This window comes from Pavona decussata, unplaced genomic scaffold, assembly GCF_977016875.1.
Source record: "Pavona decussata unplaced genomic scaffold, jaPavDecu1.1 SCAFFOLD_16, whole genome shotgun sequence".
NCBI lineage: Eukaryota > Metazoa > Cnidaria > Anthozoa > Scleractinia > Agariciidae > Pavona > Pavona decussata.
This window is the reverse complement of record NW_028145439.1, coordinates 3,912,526-3,939,188: the sequence shown is the minus strand read 5'-3', so window position 1 is coordinate 3,939,188 and position 26,663 is coordinate 3,912,526. Positions and strand designations below refer to the sequence as shown.

General features: G+C 38.8%; 2 protein-coding genes across 3 annotated transcripts; one reads left to right on the top strand and one right to left on the bottom strand.

The window, feature by feature from the left end:
- Window positions 1–1,949: 1,949 nt before the first annotated feature.
- Window positions 1,950–16,616, top strand: LOC146487424 (uncharacterized). The gene is made up of 11 exons (XM_085087617.1): window positions 1,950–2,009; window positions 3,056–3,152; window positions 3,769–3,837; window positions 5,654–5,912; window positions 6,495–6,645; window positions 7,873–8,093; window positions 8,655–8,726; window positions 10,376–10,642; window positions 12,508–12,765; window positions 13,488–13,592; window positions 14,237–16,616. Exons 2-11 carry the CDS (start codon window positions 3,087–3,089, stop codon window positions 14,593–14,595), a joined length of 1,827 nt encoding a protein of 608 aa, XP_084943743.1. The 5' UTR covers window positions 1,950–2,009; window positions 3,056–3,086; the 3' UTR covers window positions 14,596–16,616.
- LOC146487423 (maleylacetoacetate isomerase-like) lies at window positions 15,967–26,659 on the bottom strand. Of its 2 annotated transcripts, none has more exons than XM_085087639.1 (9): window positions 26,575–26,659; window positions 24,349–24,400; window positions 23,498–23,565; window positions 22,449–22,529; window positions 21,706–21,786; window positions 20,240–20,366; window positions 19,724–19,776; window positions 17,951–18,000; window positions 15,967–16,948 (listed from the first exon to the last, which is right to left on the bottom strand). In XM_085087639.1, the coding sequence occupies exons 1-9, from the start codon at window positions 26,581–26,583 to the stop codon at window positions 16,822–16,824; spliced, it is 648 nt and encodes a 215-aa protein (XP_084943765.1). In that variant the 5' UTR covers window positions 26,584–26,659; the 3' UTR covers window positions 15,967–16,821. The 2 variants fall into 2 exon arrangements, with proteins under 2 accessions (XP_084943765.1, XP_084943757.1); XM_085087631.1 differs by lacking the exon at window positions 26,575–26,659 and adding an exon at window positions 25,306–25,425.
- Window positions 26,660–26,663: the final 4 nt, after the last annotated feature.

The following is a 26,663-nucleotide window of genomic DNA, read 5'->3' as shown; positions in this document are numbered from 1 at the left end:
CCACAGTAAACGTGATGTATGTAAAATCAAGGGCCTCAATGCGATATTAGGGCGAAGCTACTAAATAATAATAAGAACGTCACAAAACAGTTTTTCTTAAGAAAAAAAAACTGCAGTTAAATAATTACAACCACAGTAAACGTGATGTATGTAAAATCAATGGCCTCAATGCGATATTAGGGCGAAGCTACTAAATAATAATAAGAACGTCACAAAACAGTTTTTCTTAAAGAAAAAAAACTGCAGTAAAATAATTACAACCACAGTAAACGTGATGTATGTAAAATCAAGGGCCTCAATGCGATATTAGGGCGAAGCTACTAAATAATAATAAGAACGTCACAAAACAGTTTTTCTTAAAGAAAAAAAACTGCAGTAAAATAATTACAACCACAGTAAACGTAATGTATGTAAAATCAAGGGCCTCAATGCGATATTAGGGCGAAGCTACTCAATAATAATAAGAACGTCACAAAACAGTTTTTCTTAAGAAAAAAAACCGCAGTAAAATAATTACAACCATAGTAAACGTGATGTATGTAAAATCAATGGCCACAATGCGATATTAGGGCGAAGCTACTACGGCGACTGCGACGAGAACGTCACAAAACAGTTTTTTCTTAAGAAAAACGAAAGCCCGGCACGTGTGTTATACATTTTGTTACATTTGTTCGGGTTGGAGAACGTGAACACATGATGGTGAATTTTCATTTTCTGTCCCAACTTGAACGCCGATCCCATCTATTCTGTTACTAGATAGCTCGGCCACACGGTACAAGTTGAACGAATTGGAATAATTACGCAATAGGCGGTTTTTGTTGGTGTTGCCATCGCACTTTATTAAAGTTACCATTGTTTGTTGCAGAGAAGACAGTCTCAAACTATTGAAAGATGTGAATATCAGCGCTATTTCGAATTTCAAGCCTTGTCCTCTCGATTTTCTATACGTTTTTGCGCATATTTCTGCCGCGGACTTTAGATTGTTTTCTTAGTCCTTTTCTTACTCAGTAATCTCTCAGATTTGAAGCATATAATCTTTTAACTGTATGGTATAATCAACCAATTATCAACTGATAATTTGCACAGATTCCCGACCCAAATCATGGAAATTATATTTGGCATCATATTATTTTTAATGTTAACACGGTTATTGCGTACCATGTTGGACCCTCTTCGAAACTAGGCCATCAACGAAAAAATTTCAGTTTTCCATCGCCTCTCCATTGGTCGGTGGGTCGGTTGAAATAACAAAATAAACAAAAATAGAAAGAGCGAGACAGAAGAAATAACAAATGAAGAGATATAGAGTTTTCGTACTCTTTTGATAACAAACTATTAACATTTATACAGAGTTACAAAGTTGATTTCCAACGCTTTCGTGCTGTTTTCATGCACGATGACAGCTTTCGGTCCTATACGTGCGCATGCATTACCCCTGAAAGTACACTGTAAGGCAAGCTTTAATACCGCAGCTAATATCATCCCAGTGGTTTGAAATATAACTTATTGTAACGTAACTAATGACACAGACGTGTGGCACGTCTCTCGGTCCAAGGATTTTGGAAGACGGTAGATGTAGTCATGCGTAAACAGACGGCCAACATTTTAATATTCTGTCCATTTTTTAGACATAATTAGAGAACAGTATTTTCGGGCTCGTATCACCCATTTACACTTACACTTGCAGGTGTAGTTTTCCTGGTCACCAGTCAGAAGATACCAAAGACGTCGGTCACGCCTCGGGTATTCTTCGTTTTTTTGTCGGAAATCGGACGCATGAGCTGTAGCAGAGACAGCTAAAAGGAATCAGCGAATGACATGTGGTTTGCCGTAAAGTTACGCGTGAAAGTTTCATACTTTAAATGTAACCCACTTCAAATCCCAGTGACCTCTAAAAACAACCTGCTCTCTTTACACAGTTAACCTGCTTTGAAGGTCACAATTCCATTTCTTAATATATTTAATTGGTGACAAGGAAAGTTTGCCTTGAAGAAAGTCCATAGACAACGGTGAGTAAATTTTACTTCAATTGTAACAAAATGACTAATACCATGAAGATATAATCTCAACTAATCGAGTTCCTTTTGTGTTTATAAATTTGAAAAAAACTGCTCCCGCAGAATGAACATTTTTTTTTGCAGTAATTACTGTCAAGACCTGTCGTAATTGATTTATTTCAACATATGTGTTTATTTCAAACCTAAACAAAAATTATTTGAGTCATTACTCATATAAATTTTCGAGAAAGATGGACTGAATCGATTGGATATTTGGTTAGTTTTTGTTCAGATCTTAATCCTTTTAGTACGTTAAAATGTTATTTACTTCCTTTTTTTTTTCTTCTTAAAAGTAAACACCAAATACCACACTCGAACCGCTAATTAGCACCAGAGAGCAACAAGTGTAGTATAAATAACGGACACGCGCCTATTAAATTGTCGTAGGATGTAATTAAGGTAAAAGTCATGTTTTGAAGATCTTAAAGTGTACAGAATCATGAACGTAATGATATCATTACTTACGGGCCACGACCTTCTTGCAAAATGATTCCCTCCCTTTACAAAAATAGTAGACATCCTTAGAAAAATAGAAATAGATTTCGCAAGGATGAAAGGAAGAAAAGTTTTACACTTGTTAGTGACTATGTAGTCAACTGTAAGAGATGGAAGCACTTTGGACAGAACAGAGTTGATGCACTCGATGGAATGTCTTTTAGTGAAGCAGTGGCCAATCGAAGCTTTCCTTCTGTCACCTATTGGGCGCTTCCCCGAGTAAGGTGTGCCAGATTTCGCAGTCAGAGCCAAGACCAGTGGTCAATAGCAGCTTTTTAATACTAATTCTGCTTCTTAGCCTTCCTCCTAGATGCGGCTGTACGAATTTCATCGAAGAGCACGGATTTTAGCATGCTTTAAACTTCTATGTTAGATGAGTTATTCTCTATATGATGGGTTTGTGTCAAATGGTGCGTTTGAATCACTTAGGCAGCATGAACAAATGACAAAATATTTAACGGCTTAAATGTTTCATACTAACTTGCTTTTTTATGATTTTCTAGCTGTAGTCTGTATGAAATTGTACGAAAAGCGATGATCTCGCTTTCGAGAGATGCCTTGGTAATACTTTTATTGTTCCTATGTACGAAATTTACCAAGGTTAGTTGGATGTGGATTATAGATGTAGCCTTAAGCCAACTTTTCATGTAACCATTTAGTTATAGATTAAAGGCGCACGACGAGTATATATCCGTAACTGGGCAATGTAAGGATAGCTCTTCCGTGGGCAACACTGACACGGCCCAGTTTATTTAAAAACCTTGTCGCCTTTTGATGCTCATCTCTCTAGTTAAATTTAAGTGTCAATTAAGGAAATAGTGTTTCTTTGTGCAGACTTATTTGTAGCCTTAAGTCCACCTTTTTATGTAACCTGCGGCATTTAGTTATAAATCAAAGGCACAGGACGTGAAAATATTCGTAGCTGGCCTGGGCAATGTGCGGATAGCTGTTCCTTGGGCATCACTGACTTGACCCGGTTTATTTCAAAGATCATCTCGTCTTTTAGTGCTCATCAGTATCTAGTCAAACTTAAGTGTCATTTAAGAACATAGTGTTTCTTTTTGCACACTTATTTGTTTTATCGAATTAAGATCAGCAAAAATGTGCGTTGTTTGGACTTTTCTAGGTAAAAGCCGAGAACAATACGCCAACAGCCTTAACTTAGTTGATATTACTGTTTGTCACTCTACTTCTTATTTCTTTTTTCTTTAATAAGGGCGTCACGGACTTTGAAAACTTGATGGCAATATGGCGTCACTATAGTGGCCAGTTGCAAGATGGCAATGTAAGTGTTAATAAGTTGATATTACCGATATCGCCAGTGCGACGACAGTGCATATACTCGATTGAAAAAATGGTTTTCAGTTAATCGGTATAAACTATGAACAATTAGACTTAACATCTATCTGGGTAGAAAGGTAAAAGCACGTGCGGTTTTAAGGGCCATTCAAATAAAATGTAGATATTTCTTGAGGACAATGTGAAAAAACACGAAATATGCACATGCTAATTAGATCGCCCCATAATTCCATCAGGTCGTGTATCGTGTACGATTCACTGGAAAACGTTTTCTCAGTCAAGAGTAACTGCTATGTCGGTGTGCATAGTATGGTTGTGTTATGCCGGTAGTCGGTGTTGGTACTATTCTCGAGTGTGTAGTTTATAATTATTACGAATGAATTTGTGTCGATAATGTGCCGGTAGTGTGTCGCGATTGTTACTAATAGTAGGGGTCAGTCGCTATTTACGTGTTTTGTGGGGTGAGAAGATTGGATACGAGGATGGATTGAGGCACGCGGGGAGGCATGGGAAGAGGCGAAGGAAAAATAGCGACTGGCAGATTTCGTTTGACAGATCCGTGCAATCGTGCGTGGAACCGTGCAGTGCTCTTTTTCAAGAAAACGGGATAATTTTAGACATTTCTTGCAGTCAAAATTCACTGCGGGTTCTAGTTGGGTATTTAACGAGCTAAAGCGTTCGTCCGATGAGTGATTTCTTTTTTGTTTGCTTGTAATGTCGTGCTGCCGTAATGGCTTCTTCGCGGGAACATTCGCGGGAAGACGATGTGGGTGATTTAGACAGTTCTTTCAATTGTGGATCGAAGGTTAGTATCACAGTCATATTTCGCCTTTCCGAGAATATTCCCGCGAAGAAGCCATCACAGCAGCACGACATTACAAGCCAACAAAAATGAAATCACTCTTCGGACGAACGCTATATTGGATCGAAATCTGCCAGTCGCCATTTTTCCTTCGCCTCTTCCCATGACACCCCGCGCGCCTCAATCCATCCTCGTGTCCAATCTTCTCACCCCACAAAACACGTAAATAGCGACTGAGTACAAGTCTGAGTAGGGGTAGTTTGGGATGGTGCAGTGTTGAAAGCACTCCCCTCCAACCAATGTAGCCCGGGTTCGATTTCCGTACTTGGGTTGAGTTTGTTGTTCAGTGTTTCGCGACCTTGCTTAGAGAAGTTTTTCTAGGGTACTCCGGTTTTTCCAATTCTATCTGGAGAGTGTCCCCTTACTGTAAAGCGGATTTGATCATCTCGCCATGGAATTATGTGGATAATGTAGGTGGTTGGTCGATAGTGCGTCAGTAGTGTGTGAAAAGTAAACCGAATGTTGGAAGTTTGTTGGTAACTGATGCCAATGTGGATTGAATGCTGCGATGTCACACGTGAATAAAATCAGCATGGGTTCCCAGCTGGGTCTGAACATTTTAAAAAAGAATAAAATAAAATAATAAATTCCTTTTTTAAGTGTCTAAGAATTTAGCGCTGTAGCACTAATAGGGGACACTTTAAATCAATGAAATAAATATACAAATTGAACATAATATTTGTTAAAAATACCAACTGGTGGGAGGCAAACCAGCTGGCTATTCACAAAGCGTGGCCTTGGATTTGGGGCTACCGTGAAACAAATCCAAGTGGTCAGAGCGGTACTCGAATCCAGAGCCTCCGGATTACGAGTCCGGCGCCATAACCACTAGGCCAAGCCGCCTCCCAAAAAAAAACAAATAAAATAAAAATTAAAAATAAAGTTGCGACAGTTTCCTGTATTGATAATCACAATAACTGTGTTCGTTTGCTGTTGACAGAGCTCTTACTATGGTTATTACCCGGGCGGTGGAGCCTGTTCTTTGGACCCTTTGACAACCGACTTCAGTCACAGGGGTTGGGTAAAGGTTGCCGCAGGAGATGGCGAGTTCCAAAAGTCTCTCGGCTGTGGGATGTGTGTAGAGATCAAAGGAGAAGGGATCCTGGCTGACCTTGCTGGCAGAGGAAAAATCCCTAAGACGCCAATTGTTGGCCCCATATACGCTATTGTAATTGATCGTTGTGGAAATTGCAAACAAGGTAAAGAAAAGCGATCTGAATAATACATATCTTGTAGACCAAGTGACTTCTGGCAAACATGTTTTCGAGAGCAATGGCTTGAATCCGTTTTCTCTGAGGTCAGGCAAACCGTAAAGTTTCGTCCCTCGGCAAGTAATGCATACTTATTCCCGGCATGCCAGTTTTGTTGTTTCAGTTTGAATAGTAAGCATGAAAGCAGTAAGAGGTTGTACTTGTGTGAATGCTGCTTGACTTAAAACCATTTTCCATTAATTCATTGCCTTCGACGTAGGAACAACGCACTCCTATTACAGATTGGAGTGAAGATTGTATGGGACAACGTTGATTCAGTGAATGGATGGTTCTTGGGATCTGGGATCTGGGATCGAGTTCATCGAAAGCACTCCGTAATCTTTGATTATTACTAGTTCCTAGTATTTATCTTTGGCGTTACCGTTTTTCAAAGATTTCACAGTAGCTATCTTTTGCAGTTAAAAGCCAGTAAAACCCAAAGCTAAAAAACTCAGAAACAACACCATTTAATTAAACTTCTCGAAACCATTTCATCACATACGGCTTGTAACATGACTTCTGTTTTTACAGGGTTCGATTTATACACTCCTGGTTCTGAAGTCTGGAAGACGCAATTCAGAGCTATCGATTGCCCCAGAGCTCCAGGAATCAATGGCAATATTAAGTTTAGATTTTTGGATAGTAACCCCTGGGCCATGAAACTACAAACAAGAAATTCCAGGCAAGTTTATAAACCAAGGGCAAAGACATGTTTGACCCCTGATATGTTTTATATAACTACGATAAGCGTACCCATACCCAGCCTACCAAGGATACCCAGCATGCATAGCAGTTGTTTCCTTTCCAAGCGAAGCCTCTGAGGAGAAGCATCCTCGTAGACCCAGGGGCAGTAAGTTGGGGGCGGGCGAAATGGCGCGACGAACTTTCGTCATGCCATTTCGCCTGCCCCAACTGACTGTCCCTGGGTCTCCAAGGATGGGAAAGACTGGAGCAAAAAACATGGAGAAGGGGAAAGAGGAGTGGAAAGAAGAGGAGAGGAAGGAAGAGAAGTCCTCCAGCTGAGAGCCAAAAGCTTCCAAAAATATTGTCTTCGCGCCCTTAAGGAACCAAATGTCACATAGAGTCAATAATGATTAACTTGCAATAACAAGCGCTCGGCAAGTACCGAGGCACAATCATATATATAAGTATTTCGCTACCCGAGAAAGTCGTAATGTGCTGGCAAATTGCAGTGTTTGTCGTTATTTGGTTTCGACGCAAGTTTGGAAGTTTTTTTGCAAACGGAAGAATAGATTTGTGTATTTTCTTTCTCTCCCTTCCTTCCATCCCAACCTCCTCCACTGCTTTTGCTTCTTCTCCGCAGAATCTGTCGCTCATATCTTGTGCACGTTTTGAAAGAAAAATGAATGCTACGTAGTGTACAGCATTCCCACGAAGATAACAAGATAATTGCTTTCGTACAATTAAGAATGATTTGCATGTCCGGTATCCCATAATATTTTGGCTTCAATATCCCGCACTGTATTATCAATATTCCGAAAAAACTATAATAATTACTTTAAATATCTTCTACCCTCTAAAAAATGAAAACGGCATTGTAAGAAACGTCCACTTGCCGAAATTCACCCCCTTGAGGTAATTTCTTGCTTACCGTGAGAGATGAGTACTTTCAGTCCTTTCGGATACCGTTGCTAATTTTCAAGCTGTTGAGAGTTCATCCCGTTTTAATGCCCTGTCGCGCCTTTGTATTCGTTTACATGATACTGCACCAAAATTGCTATCGGTTGGTGCTATAACGGTGTGGGTTCAACTCGCTAGCTGCACCTCATGTAGATTCTTTGCGCAAGCTCATACGTACCGGGGTCATTGTTCCTGTAAACGCGGTCTGGCAGTTCATCGCATATTCCTCGGGGCTCAGAAAATCCCATTATTGTTTTTGCTAACCTAGAGTGGTGACAGTTGGACTTGAGATATTACACAATAGGAAGTGGGTTTGTTTACCAAGAACAGAAGACAACTACTTCCTGATTGGGTCACCAAACAGAGTCAAATTCCCATTGCGAGTCCGCCTGACAAGTGTCAGCGGTGAACAGCTGGAATCTACCATCGCAGAACTCAAGAATGACGTGGATATTACGTCATCTGTGCAATTTTCTGGCTTTATTAAGGGTAAGACGCGTTAACATATTTGTAAGTGGTTTGTTGTGTTTACAGATTGTATAATTATTCGTTTATTCGTCTTTTTCATTTCAACTTTTTGCTCAAAAAGATGAAACGGGAGAACTAAGTATACTTAGTCCTCCGTATTACGCGGCTATTACACTTTGTAATACTTGAATATCCCAATGGCCGCGAATTAAATACCAATTCCCACAACCAACTCCCAATTGTTTAGAGCGCTGGTGATCTAAATTCAGTGGTCGTGGGTTCAAATCTCGCCGTCAAAGATCTTTCTTTTTACTCGGCACACCATGATTTCACAGGGATACGAAAACCCTGATTTCAAAGGGGCACCAAGTCCGGTGAATTGTAGGGCAGAAGACTTCACTTTGGCACTCTAAAGAAATCATTTATCTCATTTCTATCACCTATACGTTCAACTACATTCTTTCCGAGGAAACTTTCAGTAGAGATGATCAATAGAAACAATAACGGGCTAAGCTTTGCTTTAAGACAACTTGCTAAATTTATGGAACCAATAATATTATTTTCTATTTTTCGTCGTTTTAGGAAGCGATCCACGTACCATCAAGTGCTATGGCCAAGACCAAACTCTTAGTAACGATGAAAGTGAAAAAACAGGTAGGTTAGAAGAGAAATATTATTTTTCTTTGTACCTGACTAAACGTTAAAACTACGTTGTTTAACATGGAGAACGCCATAGGAATGTTATAGCATTGACCTGAAAGTTAGGCCCTGCGCAAATAATTTCGTAAATAATTCGCAGGGTTACTTGATAAAAATGCATATTTGAGTAAATTCCCCTCAATTCCAAAGAGCTCTGTTGTTCCAAGTGAACGAAGTGAGTGCCAGCAAGAAAGTCTTAATATAAAATAGAAGCTTACGTAAGCGATTTCTCCAAATACGCTGGAAGAACTTGAAAAAATTGGCCAGTTTTTTCAAGTTTCGATCCATTTTAATCTTAACTAACACTAGTTTCTGTGTAGTAGTAGGGTTACTGTTAACAAAATTGGACCATATGATTCCGTCGACGCAAATGTGGTTTTTGGCCATTAAACGTAACATCACAAATAGGTGTGGATGGCCAAGACTGAAATGGATTGAGACTTGAAAAACTTGGCTAATTTTATCAAGTTCTACCAGCGTATTTAGAGAAATCGCTAAAAAAACTGATTATAGTTTGTTCTTCCTAAAAGAAACCACTAAATATTTTATTCTCGGTGCTCTAAGAGTAACTTGATGTTAGTTGATGTTAGTGAAAAGGTACCTTGTCAAACAATTGAGCACTTTCCACAAAAACACGGAGAAATCTCCGTGACAGTGCCCCTTTAAAAGTTTGGTTTTATTGAAGATTGCGACGCCTTGACGTTGATTTTGCTTCATGCTAAATGAGCTGAAACATTGGCACTAGTCCGAAATCTTTCCACCTGTATAAGCAAACATCAGACATCTTTACAACTTCCGAACATGATGCATGGGAAACACTCACACGACCCTTTGAAAAATTGTTTTAAAACACTCGAAAAGCTTTGCTTTAAGGTGGGTCCATACCATTTCTTCAGTTTTCGCTGGTAGTGATATATTTTTTCTTGTTGTTCAGGTTCTTTCAGCCCTGTGAAAATATCTGGGTTCAAACATAGTTTCGAGTACCTAAGTCCTTATGCTTTGCTTAAAAAAAACATCGCTACAACTGGTAAACCCCGTTTCCATGGCATCCAGCGGATGATACATTTGTTGATTCCTTCACTCCTAGATAATTTCAAAACGGGTTTGTCAAGATTTCACGCGGTAAAATTTCTCTGTTTTTGTGTAAAGAAAAGAGAAACTCCAAGTATCTCCTCGTAACGTCACAATTAATTCTGTACATACGTTTGGCCAATTTCTGCAATTTTCGTTTTTGCCATTTATTGCAGTTGTCCATGTATAATTCTCTCTAAGATTTTTGGAGTACGAATAACAGCTAAATCCTAACAGTGAGCAAATTTTCAGAAAAATTCACCGTGGAAAACTCGTTAAAATAGCCTTACTTTTCAGCCAAAAACTGGCCTTGTTTTGCGCTCCAGCATAATGAAAATTCCCATATCAGTTAGAAAGCTGCGTGCGCTCGCCCCATTTTAGTACCCAGTCACCGTGCGCCAAATAACTGTATGGATCACCGTAAAGCCTGAAAAAAAAAAAGCCTAAAAAATGACACGGGGGCTCGCTAGAGATACCCAATTTAGATTCAATTGAGATCATAGGGGCTGATAGTGTAACTTATTCCATTTTAGTGGACGAATCGTTTTGCAAAGGCAAATTCGATGGATCTTACAATGACCCCAGCGACTGCAGAGCTTATTACCAGTGCTTAGGAGGGAGCACAATTAGGAGACACTGTCCGAGAAGGCAGGTCTTTAATGCTGTTCTCAAAACATGTGACAATGCTGCAAATTTCCCGTGTCAACAAAGAGATGTTGTTAGTAGCCTCATCCCAAGGGTGGAAAAAGTAACAAGCAAGATTTTGAAAGATGATGATAAAACTGACTCTGACACTAAGGGTAAGTAAAATTTACTGTTACTTCTAGACGTTGCCTTTGACTTTATTTTCCTTGTCGTGATTGTTGTTGACTTTTAGTCATACACTGCATGAAATATTCGTATAGGTTCCCTTAGTCAGGTCATACAATGTCGGTACATAAAGTCGTGTACGGAAAATATAAGGACCTGGCATGAAATGTAAGTTCCGTATAATGATCATTAATAAATTCTTCTTCATTAAAAAAAATGATTATTTTTAATTAAAAACTGGATAATTGTGTAATGCAATTCCAGGGATTTGCTTGACTAAGCGGCCATGGTATATGAGCCATTTATACCATGCCAGAAAAATAGCGACCACTAAATTGTCTTCTGGTTGTTCTTGCAATGCCAAATCAGCACGATCTAGCAATATTTCTTTAATGTTTTTAATATAACAATTATTCCACTCTCGCTTGTTGGATATGAGATGATTATAGCCAACTCTGCGCTACGCACCTCGTTAGCTATCTATCATCTCATATCCAACGCGTGCTCGTGGAATAATTAAGTATACGCCAGAGTATACCAAGAAAATGTACGAAACTTTTGAATGTAGGGGACCACATAGCCTCCCACGCAGACGTCCTTAGGGGAAGGAAACGCGTTACGAACCCGTAAGGACGTCTGCGTGGGATGCTAGGGACCACACGACGCACAAATAAACTGTTCTGAATACTTTTCGTTGCCGGATCTCTTGTAGTAGAAATGCACGCGCAAGACGTCATTTCACATGTAAATAAACCGAACTGGTTGCAGGGCTGACACTACGGCAAAGGGCTTATTTATTTGAGCCGTCAGTTTTTCTCATTGTAACTCTGGCCCTGAAGAAGACTAGTGGTACTAGTTGAAATATTTGCCCAAATAAATAAGCCCTTTGCCGTAGTGTCAGCCCTGCAATCAGTTTGGTTTAAGAACAGACAGATCTTATACACTTGTACCATGCAGGATTCCGTATACAGAAGTACAAGGATTCAAACGTATAGATGGATTATTATTATTATTATTATTATTATTATTATTATTATTATTATTATTATTATTATTATTATTATTATTATTATGGTTTTCATTGCCGTCATGCATGTTGGCGGACAAAACAAAAGAAAATTTGTTCAAAATTTGTTCACATAGTTGGCATCAAAATGCAAACCTGTCCACCAACATGGCCGCCATGACGTCACGTGCAAACCATCAATACTGGTCATTACACAGTCGTTATACGCCGGTGTCCTTAATATACGTCTGCAAATGTCTCCGTACACGTGATGTTTTAGAGCTGACCTCTTAAATGAATCACACAAACCCGTATTGCGTGAACAATCAGGTACCGGTTTTCGATCCTAGGGTAAACATTTTCTCCCCAGTGAATGACACTTCTTGCAATGGTAGGTTTGATTGGTTTTACGATGATCCAAACGACTGCCAAGCGTTTTCCCATGCTTGAAAGGAAGAGCTACACAGAGACTCTGTCTGGTTTTCCGTGCTAGTGTAAACATAACTTGAAACATTCTTTTTTCCCCAGTGAATGACACTTTTTGCAATGGTAGGTTTGATTGGTTTTACGATGATCCAAACGACTGCCAGGCGTTTTTCCAATGCTTGAAAGGAAGAGCTACATAGAGATTCTGTCTGGTTTTCCGTGCTCGTGTAAAAATAATTACTTTGAAAAATTCTTTTTCCCCAGTAAATAACACTTTTTGCAATGGTGGATTTTATAGGTTTTATGATGATCCAAACGACTGCCAGGCGTTTTTCCAATGTTTAAAAGGAAGAGCTACACAGAGAATCTGTCTGGTTTTCTGTGCTAGTGTGAACATAACTTGAAACATTCTTTTTTCCCCAGTGAATGACACTTTTTGCAACGGTAGATTTGATGGGTTTTACGATGATCCGAACGACTGCCAGGCGTTTTTCCAATGCTTGAAAGGAAGAGCTACAAAGAGATTCTGTCTTAAAGGAATGGTGTTTAATGCGATGTTAAAAACATGCGACACACCGCACAACTTCCCATGCCGTCTGACAGAAGTCAATGGAGCTGTGTCCACATTACAAACCGAACCAGCGGTGAATCCCGATTATCGACAACAAAAGGGAAATGACGGTATGACGATACGGAAAATTTTGGGGGATGGTGGGGGGGGGGGGGGGAGAGAGAGTTAATTGTCTTCTCAGATTACGCCCAAGACAATGGACATTTACGCCCGAGAAAGGTACAATGTATGTTAATAACGGGGGGGGGGGGGGGGGGGTACGAAGACTTTTGTAAATTTGAAATTGGCTATATATTTTCGGTTCTTCATCAGCACAGGTGTTGCCTTTGATTGGTCATCTGCAAATGGTTAGACCTTCCGGTGGCTCGGATGACCTCCTAAATTGGCGGCAAAAGAAATCACGGAGGATGTAACGAACCGTGGCTGTGACCACCCTCATGCCTCAAAGTGGTCGGCTTGGAGTGAACCTCCGAAAATGAGGCCACAACTCTTTATAACAGCTAGAAGTCAGCGGGGTGTGCCGAGGGTTGAGGAAAATATAATATACTTTTTCTGTTCTATAGTAGGTTTAAAATAGACTGCCAGGAGAGCGAGTGAGCCAATAGGGTGCTGGGGAGAAGATCCAATTACACGCTCTACCTCGTTCCCGGGAAGAGAAGAGACCCTGGGAACGAGGTTGTTGGTTGTTCGGCACGCTAGGGACTGGTCGCCGTCTTTGATTTCTTTAAAAAACGTTTCACAGATGAATATGCAAACAGCCACTAGAAGTGTAGAAGATGGTGAAATAAGGTTGGATATCAAACTTTACATGTGTAATACAATTTCTTTTTAGAACCGGTCGAACCTGTGACCAGAACAGGAGACAACTCTGAGACGCCTGTAGACAAGGTGAAGCCGGACGCTATCAAGTCTGAGAGCAAGACAAACGAGAACATAGGTAACACAAGGACAAATGTTTGCGCTATCAACAACCCATAATCAGTAATAAGTAATCCACACTTTAGAACGGTTTTGTATTGAGTACCGAAAGTGATTTGCGTTTGCTTTCCGTTTTACTTTACTACGCTCTGAGAGTGGTTGGCAAAACTAGCGCCACTTTCGCAACCAGCGCATTAAAACCAAATCCAATCGTTGTAATAGTTTTGAATTAAAATTTTAATCGTTTTATGAAACGACTTTCGCATGTAAATATTCTCTTGCTCTGACGAAGGGCTAACGCTCGAAACGTCAGCACTCGAATCTCTTTACGGTGGCCAAAGTTACCTTTAGTTATGAACCCTGTTGATAAACCAAAGACTATTTTCTACTCCCCAACGACGCAGCACCACAGTTCTTTAGAAACTAACCCCCTTATCCGCATGTAAATATATACACATAGAACATGCGCAATACAAATTGATTTAATATGATGATGATGATGATGATGATGATGATGGTGGTGGTGGTGGTGGTGATGATGATGATGATGATGATGATGATGATGATGATGGTATGGTGGTGGTGGTGATGACGACGACGATGATGATGGTGAAATATCACAACTTTCACAATAAGTCATTTCTTTTTCTTCCCTTGTCACAGTGGATAAAGATTTCTGCATTGACAGGCCAAATGGTAATTACGCTGACCCATATGACTGCTCCGGTTTTTATACCTGTGTCAATGAGGAAACACTAAGGGAAAACTGTCCCGAAGCCTTACGCTACAACTACACTACGGGTGAATGCGACTGGCCCGCCAACGTACAGTGCATAAAACAACAACTCTTTAAGGCGTGGATTCATAAAGTAAGAACAGGAGATGGATCTGATGACGCAGGGCTCACGATCCATGGATCGATCAGACGGGTGACAGCTATTGCCAGAAAACACGCCATCCACAAACCGGACGAGGAAATAATCATAATAAACGAAAACGACAACGACAACGGAAAAAAGTAAATGTGTCTTAAACCTTAATCGTCTTAATCGATATTGATTTATCGCAGGGAATCGGAAAGACTTTGATGCCAGCGACAGCAGATTTGAAACTCCCCTCGAGTTAACACGAATATTCTAAGCAGTGTGAGTTTTATTTCTGTGAACGGGTTTTATACCAGAGTTGAGACAGAGAAAACTCTAACACAGGAGAAAGTTGTTCGGGGCTCAACACACACAGCTTCATTACTTTTTGACTAGTTTATTTTCATTAAATTTCGCTGTACTGAATTAATTTGACGGTAATGATAGAGTTGCACTTTGCGAGATTTTTAAAGGTTTGTGATCATAAACGAGTGCTGGATCGAGGCAGTTGTTCACTTGCTCGATCAATACCGATGGCAAAGGGCTGTGTTTCCATATGCCCATTTCTGGACAGTAGAATTCGTCAGAAATTGAACTATTCAGGTTACGAGTTTCCATCGCAATTGTTTCCACATAATGGCACGATCGCAATTCATCACAGACAATCACAGAAATATGTTTCAATTTGATTGCTGAAATGTTTGCGATTTGCAATCGTATACATTTAAATAAAATGTTGTTGCCAAATGGTTACTTTTCATATCAAACTTATGCGACATCAAGCATGCATTAGTTTAACGTTTTAAATGCGTTGAATTTGCGCTTTGTAAAGTACGCAGTAACCTGCGTCTTCAAGCGATCCCACTTGACTCATCCAACCCAAGTTGTAGATACCTTTCTAGAAGTTACACGACGTACGTAAGTAAATTTTCAGGACATGTTAACCTGCTAGGCAGAATTTACTAGCGACGCACCACAAGCAATGCACGAGTGTTTCTGGGCTTACTCTAGATCTGAGAAAACGCGAATAAAAATGTATCGCAAGGAACATTTGAGCCTGAAAACATTCTTGAGTTGTTCTTAAGTTACTTGTTTTAGTATTTCCATAAATCGATGTATAGAGTGTGTGCACGACGGCCATGTTAGAGGACCGAAACTATACAATGATTTCCCTTTGGGAAATATATTCTATTTTTATGCAAATATCTTCTATTGTTTTAGTCCTACAAGATGGCCGCCGTGCACACACTCGATACGTGAGTCCAGGAACCTATAAACGAGCATTATTTGCTGAATGTGGTATCAAAGACCTGTGGCTTACTCTAGTGCTGCGTACAAGATATCACGCCAGCTTACTCTCGGCATTTGGGTTAATTGGACTGTATAGACTAAAGTTTATTTTACCCGTATTCATATTACTGATTTTAACAAACGAATGCTCAAAATAAAAATCGTTCTTAAATGACTCTCAGCCTGGGATATGTTCTTAAAAATTTCGTTCATCGCTTTTTTTACTCTGGCCTGTAGCAGCATCTTGCTTATTACAGACTTCTTGGTGAGTGAAATTTATCAATGTCCAGTTTTACTACATTTGCTGAATTGTGGCGTTTTTACTGACCCACCAAAGAAATCCTCAACCCTAATCGCTTACAAAATTTGTTTTATTTCAAGGATTTAACGAAATGCGTAGATGACGATTAATTATCCGGCTCCCTTCCAGAGTCATGTAAGCCGTTTCTAAGTTTTAAGTTTGCGATCATTAAAATGAAAGCTACTGGGTAATGCTTTCCTGTGGTGCTGTTTATTCTGTTGTACAAGGTGGCTCTCACAAGTCTAAGGATGCAATTCAGTTTAAAGTGTGACCATTCAAATGAAACCTATTGAGCAGTACGTTTCTGTGGTGCTGTTTGTTACGTTGTGCAAAGTGGTTCTCCTAACATTTGACCCTGTGGATGAAGACCTGATGTATGACCATTCAACGAATGACAGCTTAGTAGCTGTACTTTTCTATGTGATGCTGTGCAAGGAATTCCTAACAAAATGAGACAGCCGTTGCAAAAAGAAATTGCTAAGTGTATCAATGTAACATGCCTCTAATACACATTCCTTTTTGAACTTTGTCCGTCGGCGCAACCCTCTGCGACCAAAACTCAGTTCTACCTGTTGAACGCCCAAAGAGCGGGGGAAAAAAGGCCAGTTGCAGGGTAACGGGGTACATTTGGCAGTAAAACGAAAATAAAAATAAAGAAGACTGTAAAGGAAAAGTAAAAGTTCATTCCTCGAGCGAATTTATTTTTAACCCTGCCCTCAATAGTAGTCCTGCTAAAGAACAAGAGAAGGATCATAACCTAGCCTATTCTAAGCCCACAGTGAAGTGTTCAGCAGTTATCCCCTCAAATCTTCTGGGCAGTCCGGTTGCATTGAAGGATGTGCAGCTTTGAAAGCCTCCACGTTAGCCAAGGTGTCGTGGATTCTTGATATGACTGGAAACTGGGACATATCAACTTTGAACCTGCGAGAGAGGCACATTGGTCTTGTTTTAGGCGAATAAAGGGAAATGGCGTAGTGTTAATTTTATGGAAAACAATTCAAGTTAGACACACAATACCTACAAAATATATGGCATTATCTGACGCATAATATGTCATAACTTTAAGGCGAGACTAATTACACCCAAAGTTGTCTAGTTTTAATGTTTATACGCCTTTGGCACTGAAAAGACAATTGGTCGTATTGACCTAAGGAATTGAGACTGTCTATTAATAAAACAAAAAAGTAATAAAATTGAAACGACAACGACTTTTCCAATACGGACCGAAGCTGCTAGTTTATTAAGGTTTTTATTATATAAACTTTCCCGTTTCTTGCTTCCTGGTCCGCGTGAAACTTATTTTTGTTCAAGCAGTGCGAGAAAAAGTGAGAGAAAGTAATGTGGATGTGTTTACAATTCAGCCCTTGGTCTTGATGAGGATGAGGACCTTCATGAATAGACTGGTCCAATATTTTAGAGTTTTAAAATACAAAGTCACAAGATTCACAGAATCCACTATTCCAAGAAATGACCGCTATAATCCACGGCTACAAAACTGCTTCTCCGGTCTCAGGAACGCTGAAAACAGCGTTTTGGTGGGTGCAATTTCAAATATTTTCCGGGGGTGCATACCCCCAGACTCCCGAGAAGCTGGTACGCTCGACAATCACCTCACGACCCATGACGTGAACGTCCAGAGTTCAGGATAGATCCGGAGCTCTCCAACACTGCCGAAACCCCGCTCAGGTGTGCTATCGAAGACAGAACGTAATTCACTTAAACGCTTGATCCGTCTTTTCCCTGTCTTTATACTAAGGGAACTACAAGACGCAAATCACATGAACATCTCACTCCAGTTCGTCCCTGACGGATTATTCGTCTCTGCGTCTCTAGTGCAAAAGCGGTAAATTTAATTCTGGAATATCCATTGTGCATTGACCAAGATCAGCCCCAATACAAACTAACCGTTCATTTCCTGCCTACCTATTTGCGTTGAACACTTGAGGAACTAGGCACAGATCAGCCATTGTAATCTGCAAAAAATAAGAAAACAATTTTATATACAGCTGTACTGAACGCTTTTAACCAAGCAAGAACATTTTATAAAGGGAAAATAAATTGCGGCGGCAAATTTTCGCTTTTAGTCGCTTCTTTTTCTCTTGAAAGTGAAATATAGAAAACACATACCTCACAGCCTCACAGTTAAACGCAAATTGGGCAGTTGCGAAAAGAAAGCCTGAAAAATTCAGGCCTGAACGGGATTCAAACCCATGACTTCTGCGATATCGGCGCAGTGCTCTACCAAATGAACTATCAAGCCAACTGGGAGCTGGGGCCCGTTTCTCGAAAGTCCCGGTAACTTACCGGGCCCGTTAAGTAAATTTTTAAATATTTTTTCGCCGATTACACAACAAGTACAGACATGGTACTTTGCCAATGTTTTCATAGAATAATAAGATTTTAAAATTTAGTATTCAAAGCTAACGGAAATTGACTTCTGTTAAGAAACATTTCTCACCAAAATTAATATTTGGGCCCGGTAAGTTACCGAGTCTTTCGAGAAACGGGCCCCTGGTCATATTGTGAGTTCGTAATATACCCGTGAAGCATGAATAAATATGTGTAAATATATGAAACATATAGTTTGAACTGCGGATGAAAGATCAAATAGAAGAAAGATTCTCGCCGTTACTGCGAAAAGAAAGCTTCAAATTCAAAAATTTGAAGCTTTGAAGCAAAAAAAATTCAAATTCAGGCTTGAACGGGATTCGAACCCATGACTTCTGCGATCCCGGTGCAGTGCTCTACCAACAGTGACAAGTATCAAATTTATCCCAACAATAACACAGCTTGATCAAATATGCAGGTAATAAGAAAAGAAAATGATCCCCCACTATGAAACATCTTGATGCTCTACAGATTCTCCAAACTGGTGCCATATGAAAGGTACAGATATAGGTAAGGAGAATATTCATGTTCGCGATGATCGCGGCTTAAGGTAATGGGTGCACCGCACGGGAGAAGAGAACTATTTTTGTTTAGTATAAATCCACTAGCGTTCTATCACGAATGCTGTTCTCTGATTGGTTATGCTACTCACTATCTATTCTGTGTTAGTATAAATCTACTAGCGTTCTATCACGAATGTTGTTCTTTTATTGGCTACGCTACTAACTATCTATTTAACAATTAGATTATGAGCTAGAGATTTCTATCGCGTGATAGCTGATGAGGGCGCAGCCCGAATCAGCTATCAAGCATAGAAATCGAGAGAGAATAATCTAGTTTTTTTTGGTATAAATCTACTAGTCGGTCAAAACTAAACAAGTAAATTATCTATTTCCTCATCGCAGACACTTCGAAAATGCGACTAAGCGGCCGCCATTTTGTTGAAAACCGCTACTCACTATCTATCACAGAATAGATAGCGAGTAGCGTAGCCAATCAGAGAACGGCATTCGTGATAGAACACTAATAGATTTATACTAATCTGTTGTAGATAGTGAGTAGCGGTGTCGCGAACAATTTATATCATTATTCAATAAAAAAGTGAACCTATCTTGCTGCTAAGCTTTGAACGACTAGTAGATTTAAACCAAAACAATTAGATTATTCAGTTTCGATTCTATCGCGTGATATTTGATTCGGGCTTCATCCTAATCAGTGTCATCAACTATAACGCCTTAGAAATCTCGCCTCATCATCTAATTGTTATTTTTTAAAATATTAAGTAAATCCCCATAAGAAGTGCCCTACCTCATCGCCAACACAATATTTCCCTGACGTTTGCTCCAAGATCTTCTCTAAGTCTATCAAAAAGGCAGTAAACATCAGCGATACAATTGAAATGCATATTTTAAAAGCACTAAACATTTTTAATTATACTTAAGACAAAACGGAACCTGCTTCATGTATTAACTCGTGAGCCTTTTTCAGTTTTTGTGTCATCCATGTGAATATCGCGGCTGTGCAACTGATAAAAAGTAGCCGTGTAATAAAATTATTTTAGTGAGTTAACCTGCATATTTAAAATTACGCCACAATGGAAATCCAGCGTTGCTTTCTCAGGCACTCTTCTCGCAATCTCACAGGCTCAAATTTTACAGATCCAAGGCAAAGATACTAACATTAAAACAACTCATCAATTAAATTAACCTCCTCATGATATCTGCAAAAGATCCCATTCACAGTGTTGCCACCAAACAGCCGACTTCCTATGGCACTCAAAGTCTTAGTTGGCAGGAACTGACTCAATCATTTCACACAACTTACTTTGGAATCCTTTGTTGATCCAGTGATGTCCCCACTCGGCCTTCCTTTCATCACCAAGGTATTTTAGGACAGAGAGATTCTGGATCGGCTGTATTCCACTAGCTATTGAATGGCTCACTTGACGCACCTGCAAAGAAATAGTGGCATTAGGAGAGATCCCATATCAAATTGTTACTGATGCAACAAATAGACTTTAATTGAAGGGCTCGGGGCAAGAACGTCCTCCCGGTTTTTCGTGGATATTCAATGTGCTCAAAAGTAACTGAAATTTGGCATGTGGATTTTACTTCTTTAGACACTCACATAATTAAAACAAATAGCATCCCACACTACATTGTATCTCAAGCCCCAGTTATCTTAAACCTCCTCCTGTCTCCTTAATTCCCATGTTTATTGTTTAATTAAAATTACTGTACACTGCAATTAACTACTGCATGGTATTCTTGAACTACAGCCTTCTTGCATAAAATGTATGGAGAGCTGGGAGCATGATGACATTTTTTTATTTTGCTCGAAAGCGCCTAAATTTTTCACGTGGCCTTCCTCCAAAACTTCTGCTGTTTCTGGTTTTTAATTTATATTATTAATATTTTTCTTTCCCTGACTTGACATTTAGGTCTCATTTTTTCTCAAAACCTTAGAAGCATAAACCACCAGGAAAAAACACAGAACAATGATCTCTGACTACCAGTATAGCACCACATGCAAAAATTCAGCCTACTTTTGAGTGAAAGGAAAACCAACTGGTTTATTAAATTTGACAAAAGATAATTATGCTCTCAGCCTGTCATCTGATGTACATGTAAAATATGTAGCAGAGAATCCAGTGAATAACCCTTCAAAGTGAGGATAGGATTGAACCAACAATCTCAACCCATACCGAGTATAGAAATAGACCAGCGGTCCACACTGTGGGGAGGGCAAACACTTTCACCATTCTTGACATGCAGAGATATCAAAAATAAACATGCAAGTTATTTTCCAGTGAGACTAATCTACAGGGTATGAAGAATATATTATGATGATTAGTTGAAGGTTAGACTGGTTAAGATACAGTAATTGTGTAGCTGGGTTGTCTGTTTTCAACTCATTTCAATTGAAGGGCTGAGAGCATAACCGACCTATGTCGAATTTGACATAGGTCAGTTTAATGCTCTCAGCCCTTCAATTGTTAAAGTACAATTAATTTATATGCCTTTTCTGCTTGCTCCTATATAGACTGAACATTAATATGAATAAATATGCTGTGGTTCAAACTTTTTCTGGTTAAAAAAATTTCAAACCACTTTTGCTTTTTATTGCCCTTAAACTCAGGTTATGAATACTGCACAAAGCTGGTAAATAAGAATTAAACTGGTTTGAAAAATTTTAAACCATAAAAAAATTAAACCACAACATATATATTTAAAGTAATTGCAACTTCTTTGTTACAGGAGCAAAGTGAAATCATATAACTGAGTTCATACCAGAGCCCTTTTGTAGGGATCATTTCTGGGAAAGAGTGGAGGATCAGGTCTTGTTTCATCTAGATATTCTATTATACTCATCTACAATAAAAGATAAATATTTTAAACAAACAAATAACACATTAATCAGGATCAAATTTTATGAATGGGTTTATTCAGAAAAACAAGCCAATTTTATCAGTAAGGGTTGTAGAAAAAGACGCAGGTTGTTTGTCAGTTGTTTATGCCCTATATTGGTTGTTAGATAACTGAAGGTGAAAGTGGCCATGAACACAAGGTGGCTGCATTCACAGGCTTGGCCAGACCAGGCTCTTTTTATACCAGAATTTGCTGTTTCATAGTTCAGTAATGTTGGTAGAGCACTGCACCAGCATTCCAGCTAGATCATGGGTTTGAATCCTGTTCAAGCCTGAATTTTTTCAAGCTTCCTTTACAGAGCTGTTATGTTCCATACATAACTGTGATGGTCTCTCATTTATTGTTGAAGCATCCCAATTTCTTTTGATAATGATAAAGTTTTCAGCATTTGGTAAGAACCAAAAAGCATTCCAAGTGAAAAGAACACGCTATGCCTTGCTTTGGCCATAACTTAAAAATGAGTAAGAATGAATTGCACATCTGTGCTTCCAAAACTGTAGGTTTACAACTGAAGTTCACTGCTACAACATCAAATGCAAGTTGATACTGTATCGGCTGTTTTTAGTAGTATTGTAAGTTTCTGCAGTATGGAAATCCAGACTTACTGAATCAGCCAAGGTGTGCCCATCAATTATCAGTGCTGGAACTTGTCCCATGGGGTTTAACTTTTTGTACTCATCAGACAACTGTTGAAGAATAGAAACTCCACACTGATTGAACTTAAAATAGGCTGACCGGAGATCTTTATTTTAGGGTACAGTCAACTCTTTCTATTGCGGACAACCTCGGGACCACGAGTTAGTGACTCCCTAAAAGTGTGAGTCCGTAATAGCAGGAATTCATTTCAGTCAAACGCCTGTCATATATTTTTGCCAGGCCAGATTTAGCTGCTGTCCATATTATTGGGGCGTCCATAATAGCGAGCTGGTGACCACAAGGCGAGAGTTGACTGTATTGTTAAACCCTGATCCCTGTATAACAAAGTCCCTACTGCATTAACATTAAATGAACAACAATTATGTTCAACATGGCCAAAGTTACATTGAAATTATAATAATTTGTAATGAACAACATTCCCTGAAAGAGCCCTGTGTCTAAGTTAACGGGGCAGTAAATAACATGGTTATGCTCCAGTTGTTACCGCTCCTAAATTAGCACAGTAAGCAAAGCTGTTTTTACCAAGTAGCAACCTAAACAGAAGACTGGTTTCACCAGGCCTGGGGGTCATTAGTCAACTTTTACTCTCCCTCCTCCTCATTCAAAGTTACCTTGAAGAGGTCAGACAATTACAGTGTACTTAATGAGCAGCCTTTTTTCCAGTGGCAGACCAACAATGACATTGGGGAAATTAAAGGGGCTGACTTGTTGAATATGTACAAAATGGAGCATTAAAATTTGTAGGTTCACAAAAAACCTTTCAATATAATTTCAATATTATTCAATATTGTAGCTCATTCATTGTAATAAGTTTTGAGTACATGTATGTGCATTGACCAATGTGAGAAGAAAATTAAGATACTGTACAACGTATAATGGCTTGTATTCATGATGTATAGTATCTGCATAGCCTTTTCATGGTCTGCATTCAGTATTGCTGACCTGCACGGCCATATGTTTAACTTGTCTAGCCTGACTAGTAAATGCCAGCACTCACTTGTTGGCCTCCATCTTTCAGCAAGTGAACAGGATGGGTTTCATAGTCAATGCCTTTCAGTGCTAGGGCTTCAAAACAAGAATTCACATTAACAATACTTTTATTACTGTTTGTAAATCAATTAATGCTGCCATTGTTCATTAATATACAGGTACAGCCATAAAAAACTCTAAAGTGGAAGCTGTTTATAACTGTTGACTGTATATTAATTTTGAACTCTTTCATCCTGAGGTTAAAATGTGCTTTGATGGAGATCTGACTCACTGAAAATCAAATCTATAACTATACAACTGTACACCATACTCCAATTGAACACTAGCAAGAGATGAATGTACATGCACTTATGTCAAAATTAGAAGTTAGAGTTCTCAAGAGATTCATGAAAATTTGAAATAGAAAATAATAAACAGAAAACAGCAAAATTTGGAACATGCAAATTAAAATCAAATTAAAATACTTAAACCTAAAATTGTAAGCTGATAAAATTCAATCTAATTAAAGGATCATTAACAGCAACTAAAAGGACTATAAAACAATGGTCCTTTGATGGCTAATATTAAACTTTTTGATCATTACTCTACACAATTCGTTCTTTGACGAAAATTTTCAGTGCATCAGCATGACTCTTTATAAAAATCTCAAGTTGTGCCAAGGGAAAAGCAGTGTACTTAAAAGTGGCTAACAGTTGTCTGCAATTAGGACAATGACTGGGTGTTATACATACATGTACATGTAATTTTTTATGGCTACCCGCAAGAATTCTCCATTTAGCATGAAACAATCACATTTATTTGTTTATTTTGCTGTCACTGTCTATGTTTTTGTTTATCTTACTCATTTTTATTGCGTACCTGTCCTAACCCTCCAAGAGCAAGAACTTCTAAAATAGGAGTACAGCACTGGCTGCAGGAAGAATTAACCATAAATTAAAAATTCATAACCAAGATAATTCTAATTTTAGCCACTTGAAAAGTTAAATATGACTGACCAATAAAAAAATCTAATCAGTATTAATTGGGAGAGCAGGGGTAGTGCATCAGTGATAGCACTCTCCTAGCTCTCACCAACATGACCCAGGTTTGATTTCTGAACTCTCTTCATAAGTTATTATGTGGTTTGAGTTAATTGTTGGTTGTCATACGTGCGTCCTTGCTCTGTGATGTTGCTGGCTACAGGTCCTCCAGTTTTCCCCTCTACTCAAAAACCAAATTCCAATTCAATCTGAACAGTACTCCCAGTTAGTGCTCTGCTTTAAATGCATTGACACTTATAAATTTTACTATTAAAAGTAAATGTTGTGTTGGCATATGAATTATTTGTGCAAAATTTAAAACCTGAAAATGTAACACTGAAACACAATAACATGGATGTACCAGTCAAAAGTGCTGCCCCCGAAATTGGATGAGGGAAAAATTATTTGTGCAAAGTTTCCATTGCATACGCCTTTTTTCGGAAAGACATGTTCTGGAGTCCCTAAGATTAAAAGGGAAGAGCATCTTTTTGCCACTGTTACGAATGATTTTGTCCACCATCTGGCCTTGTGTAATTTCTTCCACTACATAAATCATCTGGTCAAAAGCCTGATTAATCCTGATTTACATAAAGTTTGATTGATCAATCAATAAGCATTTTTCCAAAATATTTTCCCAATTCAGCTTTGATATTATTTAGAGTTTTTTTCTTCACCTTTAGCTTAAAAGAAGCTTTTAAAAATATTTTTAACAAGGATGATGAAAACCTCTGTCGACTTTTAAATATTATCATGGAGTAGCATTAATCAGCTTTCAAACAACTGGGCATTGGCTTACATGTTTGCAGGCACATGCGAATAATTGCAACTGGAACAGCTCGATCCTGCAAGTGCATGGACTGTATATCAGCGAAGTGAACAGCTCCACAAAATCACACACCATAAGTAATATCCAAAAATATTTTGCTTTTGAATAAATTATGTGACTTGCCAGTAATTTGTGAAATAAAGATGTTTTCTAATACATGTACATGTAAATCACTGTTGAGCAGGGTGTATTAGCGTTTAAAAATTGTTTGAATGAAAATATTAAACATTGAAAAGTTGACTTAGGCCGAACCCTGGGTCAAATGCTTAAAATCTTAAAAGCTGGACACTCTTTAGCAGTGCAACTTTACTTATTAAAATCCAGGTTATTTAATTATAATATATTAAGATAAAGCAAGATTTTATGTTTAAAAGTGTTGATCCTTATTTTATACCCAGTCTGCATTTTATACCCACTCCGTAGTCTGCAGTCCATAATCTGCAGTCCCTGTTTTATCCTAACTGCTCATAAAATGAGCAGAAGAATACAAGCAGAACTATAATAACAATGCTGAGACCAACTGTTTGGCACAGAGAGAAACTTTTATTAGAACACAATCCCTGCCCTCCAAAAGAGATAAAGAAGCAGCCTTAAAAATAGCAAGAAAACTTCTCCATCCTTCAGATGGGTGGGATGGTTTAGCTGATTGAACCGCACAATACTAATAATAGCAACCAATAGCATTTGGAAAAAAATTAACTGTTTTAAGGACCCCCTCCCCAATTCCCCACCTCCTCCTCCCCCCTGCCTCCCTCTGCAAGCAAAAAAAAAAAGAAGAAAAGAAAAAATAAAGAATTTTGGTTATTTTGTCCATGGAATTTCAGTCGGCGCAAACCTGGGTATATAATAATTTAAGTGTTTCAGTTTAATGTACATGTTATGTGAAGTGTCGTATTATAAAGTCTAAAAATAAATATTACGAGAAAGTGATCTCAAACAAGTTTAATTTTCATCTGCCCTTGTTCCCAACGTATAACCACAAACTCGTGAACAAAGGGAATTAACAACAAGAATGGCTTTACTAGTTTGAAAACACTTTGCTCTGCCACGCGATAAAATATCATTATATGCATAAGTTAATTACGTACTGAAAGTTGTTAGTGATTTCATATTGTAGAGTTTGAACAAGGGACACAAACACCTCTATAATTTAAAAAGGAAAGAAAAACGTCTGTTGCAGGTTCTTACACAATACAGCCGAAAAAGTATTTCCAATGAACAGAGTAAAATCGAACTTACCTTCGACATCTCTACGCGAAAAATCCGAAAATATTCCAGGCGTTCGTTCACTAGGTTGCAGTCTTCGCACGGCCAGGCAGTTGATGCCT